Source organism: Rana temporaria, chromosome 5 (assembly GCF_905171775.1).
Source record: "Rana temporaria chromosome 5, aRanTem1.1, whole genome shotgun sequence".
In the NCBI taxonomy this organism is placed as follows: Eukaryota; Metazoa; Chordata; class Amphibia; order Anura; family Ranidae; genus Rana; species Rana temporaria.
Window position 1 is genome coordinate 106,103,974 of NC_053493.1, and position 8,976 is coordinate 106,112,949.

Sequence of the window (8,976 nt, forward strand, 5' to 3'; positions counted from 1 at the left end):
AGGTTAAGGTATATTGTTTAGTAGTGTCTCTTGCGATGTGGGCGAGTTCTTCCCTTAGACTTGCTTCAGATACTTTTTGTAGCCAAGACTTCATGGTTGGAATTGTAGGTTGACCCCAGAGGGTGGGGGTGAGAGCCTTGGCTGTATTTAGGAGGTGTGGAATGAGTGAGCGTTTATATCTTCCTATAGGCATTGAGGTAACGTGAAAAAGAACTGTCCATGGATCAAAAGGTAGGTTAATTTTGGTGATTTGATGGATCAGGTCTACCACTTCAGACCAGAAAGGACAAATGAGGAGCCAGAACCACCAGAGGTGGCCATGTGTAGTGTCATGTCCACAATTTCTCCAGCATAGCGGGGAGTTAAAAGGGAACATGCGTTGAAGTTTAACTGGTGTATGTTGCCATCTGGTGAGAAGTTTGAAATTAGTTTCTGCCATAGAAGAAGCCAGTGAAGGTACATGTGTAAGTTGGAGAACTTTGTCCTTTTTCTTGTCTGTAATAGTAACACCCAGGTCAAGCCCCCACTTGGTCAGGTAATTCGGATAAGTATGGCTTTGCAATTCAATAAGAGCTTTGTAGAGCTGGGAGATAGTGTAGGGGGGGGGGGGTCTTTATGAAGGAACACATGTTCAATACCATTGAGATTTTTAATGCCTGTAATGGTTGGGGGAGTGTCTGAAGAAAGCAATTCAGTTGGTTGTATCTCCATTTGTCCATATTTTCATGAGTATGATGGCAGGCAATGTGTTATGTGGGAGGTAATCTTTTATTGGGTGAATTTGGGCGTCTCTAGATTATAATGGCCTTTACACAATGAGGTTGATTTACTGAAACTGGAGAGTACAAAATCTGCTGCAGCTCTGCATAGAAACCAATCGGCTTCCAGTTTTTTTGTCAAAGCTTAATTGAACAGGTTGAAATTAGAACTTGTTTGGCTACCATGCAGGTTTTGAACCAGTTTTGGTAAATAAACCCCCAATTTGATCTAATTAAACATCATCCACTGGGTATTGGTAACTACAGGTGCCAGCTGTTGCCTTTTTTTTAAGGCTCCCTTTACACCTGTGCCAAAGGTTGCCGGTTTTGTGCGTTTGTCACACAAAGGCATAGGCCAGGGATATGCAATTAGTGGACCTCCAGCTGTTGCAGAATTACAAGTCCCATGAGGCATAGACAGCCACAGCAGGCATGACACCCAGAGGCATGATGAGACTTGTAGTTTTGCAAGAGCTGGAGGTCCGCCTATTTGCATATTCCTGGCATAGGGCATCCTATTAATTTGACTGTGCTGCCCTACATGTGACAAATGTACCAAAGTAGCTCCTGCACCTTTATTTTGCAGCGAGCCTTGCATGTTTTTGACATTTTTGTTTTGGCACACTAAACACGCACCTGCTAGTTGCTTTTAGCCATGCACTGTTGGTGTCTTTTTTGTAAGCATTCCTGGAACGCAAAGGTGTGAATGGGGCCTAATACATATTTTCTTCATTTGCCGGTTCTGTAATAAGTGTTTTGTAATAATTCCACTTCTCATCCTTTTTGTCTCTCTATTATTACAGCTAAAAAGCTTCCCAAAACAGAACCACAGACAAGTGGAGGCAACACGGCTAGAGGAAGAGGAGTAGACCTTACTGAAACTGCACAGCCTAGCAAAAGTCAATGCTGTAGTAACTAAGCCTTCATGTACTTTTAAACTGTATTGATATTCTCTTGCTTCCTAATTGTTAAAATAACAATTGAGTGTTTAACCCTTTTTCAGCCTCAGTGCCGGCTCTCCAGCGCAGTGTGCTGCAAGTCCCCTTGGTATTAATGACATTAACATGGCCCAGTGAGTCTTTAAACTTGGAGACTTACAGTGTGAGCTCACTCCTAATACTGAGTTCTTTAAGTGCTGAATCTGGTTTTTAACATGCATGCATTAATTTCTAAGAGCAGTTGAACAGTTTTGTGTAGTAAATACACTCTTAATATTGAAATTGAATTTAAAGGCAAAAAATAAAATACTGTTGCCCCATGTCGGACCTTGGAAATAACTAAAATAGCTTCTATCTGTGATGAATTGCAGATCCGTCTGCTTAGTAAAATGACAATTATTAACTCACAATAAAACCTTTTAATCATTTTGTTCTAAGTAAATGATTTTTAATAAAAGGTGAAGATATAAAATGGTTTCTTCTTCACAGTATTCATTGAATTTCACTTTCTCTCTAGGTAAAGTGTACATTCCGCTTCTTAATATATAACAATCAGCCACTAATTGTTCTGCTTCTTAAATAGGAAAATAGTAAACATATACTGTTTGCTTCCACCATTGTTTCTCATTAGATCTTTGGGGGATAGACTTGTTTTATTTTAAAAGCAAATCCTTAAAATCATGTTTGAATCCTGTGAGCTTTATTATTCAAAGTGATTCGAGATGTAATTTTTTTTTTTTTTTCTTCATGGAACACAGAACACTCTAGTATCCGTTAATTCTGCTTTTATGGGGTTTATTTTTGTCTTTGCCCAGTACAAATACAATGTTCTAACGATTATGTGTACTCCATTTAGTTCTCTTAAAATTGGATGGTAAAATTGTATTGTAAATAGGGTACTGGATTGTAGTCTTCATTTATGTTTAATATGTTCTGTTACTTGTAAGATTTGGTTAAAATTGTACAGTTACTAAAATGATGAAATAAAAAAGCTAATGTTTTTCCTCTACCCGTATCTGTCTTTCTGTGATATTACACACACATGTGTGTATATATGTATATATGTATATATATATATATATATATATATATATATATATATATATATATATATATATATATATATATATATATATATATATATATATATATAAAAAAATTCTTAAGGTTAATGTAACTGATTAGCTTGTACCTGTTAACTACTTAAGCCCCAGACCATTAGGCAGCCTAATGACCAGAGGACTTTTTACAATATGACAATGCGCTACTTTAACTGGTAATTGTGCAGTCATGCAATGTTGTACCCAAACGGAATTTGCGTCATTTTTTTCCCCCACAAATAGAGCTTTCTTTTGATGGTATTTGATTGCCTCTGCGATTTAATTTTTTGGTCATTATAAACGGAGTGTAAATGTCTAAGCGTATATTGGTTTGCACAAAATGTTATAGCGTCTACAAATTTAGGGTACATTTTCTGGAATTTACACAGCAGGAAGGAATTTACACAAGGAAATTGCTGATGAGAGGCATGTTGAGCCCATTGAATATTTTAATTTTTTGTCCCAAGTGATTGAATAATGACACAAAATTTAAAAAAAATTTTTTACAAAAAGTTGTCACTAAATGCTATATCTCTCACACATGCCATGGTTATATGTGGAATTGCACCCCAAAATACATTTTGCTGCTTCTCCTGATTACGGGGATACCACATGTGTGGGACTTTTTGGGAGCCTAGCTGCGTACGGGGCCCCGAAAACCAAGAACTGCCTTCAGGATTTCTAAGGGCGTACATTTTTGATTTCACTCCTCACTGCCTATCACAGTTTTGAAGGCCATACAATGGCACAAACCACCCCCCCCAAATGACCCAATTTTGGAAAGTAGTCACCCCAAGCGATTTTCTGAGAGGCATAGTGAGTATTTTGCAGCTCTCATTTGTTTTTGAAAATTAAGAAAGAAAAGAATGTATTTTTGTCTTTTTTTTTTCAATATTTTAAAACTTTGTGACAAAAAGCGAGATCTGCAAAATACTCCCTATACCTCTCGGCAAATAGCTTGGGGTGTCTACTTTCCAAAATGGGGTCATTTGGGGGGGTTTTGTGCCATCTGGGCATTCCATGGCCTCTGAAACTGTGATAGGCAGTGAGGAGTAAAATCAAAAATCTACACCCTTTAGAAATGCTGAAGGCAGTGCTTGCTTTTCGGGGGCCCCGTATGTGGCTAGGCTCCCAAATAGTCCCACATGTGTTATCCCCCTACTCAGGAGAAGCAGCAGAATGAATTTTGGGGTGTAATTCCACATATGCCCATGGCATGTTTGAGCAATATATTATTTAGTGACAACTTTGTGCAAAAAAAAATTGTTTTCCAGCAACTTGTGTCAAAATATAAAAAAAAAATCTATTTTGTTGCACTAAAACACACTATATTGCCCAAATGTTTGGTGAAATAAAAAAGATTTTAGGCCAAGTACATGAATACCAAACACGACATGTTTTAAAATTGCGCAAAAACGCGCAGTGGCAACAAACTACATACATTTTTAGTCTACTGCTAAAATTACTGCCCTCGATCTGACCTTCGCGGTGATGCCTCGCATGCATGGTGCAATTGCTGTTTACATATGACGCCAGACCGACGCTTGCGTTCGCCTTTGCAGGGTGTGCTTTCTTTTATTATTTTTTTATTATTATTTAGCTTTTTTTATTTTATTTTTAAACTGTTCCTTCCATTTTTTTTTTTTTTTTTTTTTTATCATTTTTTTTTCTCAGGGAATTTAAATATCCCCTATGGTAGCAATAGGTAGTGACAGGTATTTTTTTTTATTATTAGATCTCTCTTCGGCTCTCAAAGCATCTGACCACACCAATATTGGTGTGATAAAATGATTTCCCAATGGCGCTGTTTATATCCGGCAAAATCTAAGTCATGAAATGCTTGTAGCTTCCGGTTTCTTAGACCATAGAGATGATTGAAAATGTTCTGGTCTCTGATCAGCTCTATGGTCAGCTGGCGGAACCATGGGCTGCATTCTCAGGTTCCCTGTTGGGACAGGGGAGCCAGAGAAAACCATGGAAGACGGTGGGGGGGGGGGGCATTCCCTCCCACTGTTTGTAAAAGCAGTCTAGAGGCTAAATAGCCACTAGGATTGCTTTTACATGAAAGCTGACCGCTGGCTGAAAAGAATGATGCCAAGATGATATATAAACCCGCAGGCAGCATTCTGGTATAACCATTCAAAGTCCACCAACATACCAGTATGTTGCTGGTCCTTGTTGAGCATATGTTGTAATCCTTCTTCTCTTTTTTTTTTTTTTTTTTTTTTTTTCCATGCAGCCTGTTGGCTGAATGAAAAATAGATTGATTGGTGGGTATGCCCACCTATAGAATACCGCTTTTCATCCACCCACTTTTTTTTATATATGCCTAAGCATGGGGGCATCCTCCTGCAAAAGTTAGGAGCAAACCGCTCCGCTGCAACCATGCTTCGGCATATATGCTCTTTTTTTTTTCGTGGGAGCAAACGCTGTTGCTATCAAGATAAATAAATCTGAATGTTATACAGATGTAAAAACAGATGTAATTTTTTACATCTGTATAACATTCACTATCTATAAACTTTTTATAGAGATATTCTCTTTTATATGCACATGAATCACCAAACACACATTTTCTCCCTTTCATTCGGGTTGTTTCACCAGACACTCTCACCCACCTATTGGTTTAACTAATTGGACACCTTCTGTTTTCTTGGGTCTTCAGTTATATGATCTCATTAAGGTTGTATATGTATTTGATATATTTTGTATTTTTTAGCTATGACTAAGCACTAGTTTCAGTGCGAAACGCGTCAGGGTCGGGTTTCTATTTCATTTTGCTGTGACTTGTAGTGATGTCCTTCTTTTAATAAAGGCTACAATTTGTTCAGAGTGCGGCTGTCCAGAGACAATTTGTGTTCCTGCTTTGCTAAGTGCATTGCCTGCACCTGAGTTATCTGCAGCGGAGGATATTCATCTGGGTTCCCACCTGGAGCGGCTATTCCCTTTTCCCTTGCATGTATAGCCTGTGGCTTTGTCACAGAGCTTATACATCTTGACTGCATATCTGGCACACTTGCTGGGAAGGTACTGTTTGAAAGACAAGCGGACAGAAAATTTAATCAGGAACTCATCAACGCAGACAAGTTGATGGGGAGTATACAAGGCTGCAAAATGTTCGTTGAAGTGGTTTACGAGGGGCCGATTGTATTCAGGATCTCCACGAGGACGATAAAGTTCATTGTTGTTGAAGTGCATGAACTGCAAGATCTGCTCATATCGTGCCCTGGCCATGGAGGCAGAGAACATGGGCAAATGGTAAACTGGGTCAATGGACCAATATGACCGCAACTTACTCAATTTAACTATGCTCAGAAAGGTCTTAAAGTCGGAAACTGTAATTTGTTTCCATTCTTTGGCAAGGGAGGACTGGGGATTGGTGGCAATATATTGACCAACATACAATTTACTTTGGCCTGCAATAGCTCTATAGAGATCTTCCGTGAAAAGTGGTGAATAAAAATCAACTGTTTCCACCTGAATTCCGGGTTGGCCAGTGAATGGGGGAAGTACAGATGCTGCATAAGTGGTGGGCTCCCAATTAGGATTGGCGGATTCTGCAGGAAGAACACTATGGGCACGACGGGCCTATCTTTGTCATCTTTGTGGCAACGGGACACTACTTGTGCTTGCCAGCTTGAACTGCACTTATGGGACTCGCCATGTCACCAAGTGTTACTGCAGTGCTGGATGTACGACCAGGGTGTACTAGGCCGCTGGTGCTTGTCAGTTCACTAGAAGGATGAGCGGCACTAGTACTACTCTGCTCCATATGAGAGCCCTGCGGTTCTTGCACCTCAACAACAGCAGGAGAAGAATGGGGTCCGGTACGCCTGACTTTGGCAGGGACCTCAACTTCATCATCAGTGCTATCTGTCATGGAGCCGCTGTCGTCTACAGGATCCTATTCTGAGCCTGAATCTGACAGATGAGTGACTTCCTCTTCACTATCTGTCGTGCTCAGAAATGTGTAGGCAACGTGTCAGCAACTGTATCAAACGCTACCAAAAAACTGTTGGCGATCTCAGGGATCAGGCCTGACTCTGCGAACACTGCAGTTGTGTTTAGTGTTTTGTAAGTGACAGTGATCGATACTGCACTTGGGTGGGCTGGGCGGAGGGGCAAAACACAGGTGCTAGCAGGTATCTGGGCTGATCCTGCTAACACTGCGTTTTTGGGAACCCTAAACTGCTGGGGACGCTAGTATAGATCTGATCAGATATTGATCCGTTCAGATACTATACCACCAAGGGAGGTGTATGCTGCGTGCGTGGGTTTTTGCTCTACTGGCACTAATCTGGTGCTGCCTGGGATGACGCAGACCCTATCTGACACCAAAACCTAACTGATCTCATCCGCCGGGTGATCAGGAGGTTAAACCTTTATTGGGTAATAAATGGCGGGTGCCCTGACGCTATAAAAAGCAAACTAACTAACCAGTCTCACCCGTAACACTTTATATGGGGATCACTGGTGAAAGGGTTAACTAGGGGGTTAAAACCTTTATTGGCTAGTAAATGGGGGTACCTGATGCTATAAAAACCTGACGGTGAACCTAAATAACTGGCTACCTAGTGTCACCCGTGACACTAATACAGCGGTCAGAAAAAAGATCGCTTAATGACACTGGCGACACGGGGTCAAAGGGTTACTTGGGCGGCGATCAGGGGGTTAAACCTTTATATGGGGGCGTTAGTAGTAGGCCCCTTTAGGTTTAGGGTACCCCCCTAACTGCCCTGACACTTTTTGCAGTCACAAATGACACCAAATGTGATCAGTAAAATATATAAACACGGCAAACAGTGACTGGGGGTGATTGGGGGGTGTTTTGTGTGCCTACATGTCCTGGTGTCAGTGTACTGTTGTGCACTTACTGTGAGATGTCTTCCTCTCCTCGTCGCCGGACGAAAAGACCGCCAGGAGGAGAGTGACATCACTTCCTCTGCTTCTGTTTAAAGTTTCAGAAGCAGAGGAAGAAGCTGATTCGTCGGGAGCGATCGTGAGGAGGTGGCCATAAATTGGTGGCCTCCCCCTCATCTCGGATCGCTCCTGCAATGATGCCGACCGCCACAGGCACTGGGGGGGGGGGGCCTGATTAGGCATGGTCATTTAATGCTGTACCCAAATAAAATGTGTAATTTTTTTCCAGAAATAGAGCTTTCTTTTGGTGGAATTTGATCACCACTGCAGGTTTTTTTTTTTTTTTTTCTTTGAAAAAACTTTTTTTTTTTACTTTCTGCTATAAAACATATCCAATAAAAAAAAATTTAAATCAAGTTTCTTCCTAAATTTAGGCCAATATGTATTCTGCTACAACGTCTTCTGAAGCGGTTATAATTACGAAACGTGCGTAAAGCGGTTACACGCACGCCCTCACGCACTTCCGGGTTAACCAGCTGTCTGTGTTTGGAACGCACGCCGTTCCCAGGCTGGCGCTGACATTTCTTAGAGAACACGAGTGCTGTGCTGGGAAGCTATTGTTAGTGTATAACTAGCTGCACACCTGCTTTCTTTTTGTTTTTAATACTTTTTATTGGGAACTCCGTTCCAGTTTTATTATTGATTCATTTTTACTTTTGTAATAACTTGCCTATTTTGTGCATGCCACGAGTGGCAGTGCGAATAAACTACCACCCATTTTTGAACATACTACACTATATGAGCTCACTTTTTTCCCTGGAGGAACTCGGATAGCCAAGGAAATCTGAACCACCGGGATTGGAATCTTTCACCCAGAGGACCCAGGAAGGAGAAAGCCCTGCCATCGGAGATTATACACACTTATGCACTTTACCCCTGCAGGGGTGAGTGTCTCTGGTGAGTGGGGACCCAGGAGGGGGAGCACCGGAATCACTGCGAGAACTTTCACCAACTGTATACTGTGACTTCTCACCTTGATTGGAATCATCTGTTCACGAACTCTATTGTTTACTATATCGTTTTTGATTTTTGATTTTTTCTGTTTTGATCACCCTACGTGGATTAATGAACTTTACTCTTATGAGTTTATCACTTTTGGACTAATTGATGATTACAAACTTACAACTTCCGAGTTGTTCACCTATGCACAGCCGATCCTGATCCAGCGTATCTCATGCTGGGAGGCGGCCACTTGTCACCATACATTTATTGTATTTGTGTTTATTAATTTTGTACTGGTTTTCACTTAGTGCACATTTT

The 8,976-nt window shown here is 40.9% G+C and overlaps 1 protein-coding gene across 1 annotated transcript in view; it reads left to right on the plus strand.

Annotated features, from left to right (window-relative positions):
- Positions 1-2,705, plus strand: part of RAB5A (RAB5A, member RAS oncogene family) — a 55,309-nt gene extending 52,604 nt beyond the window's left edge. The window contains exon 6 of the mRNA XM_040352977.1: positions 1,562-2,705. Within this exon, the coding sequence (XP_040208911.1) occupies positions 1,562-1,677 (116 nt within the window). The 3' untranslated portion in view covers positions 1,678-2,705. The remainder of the gene's footprint in view (positions 1-1,561) is intronic.
- Positions 2,706-8,976: the final 6,271 nt, after the last annotated feature.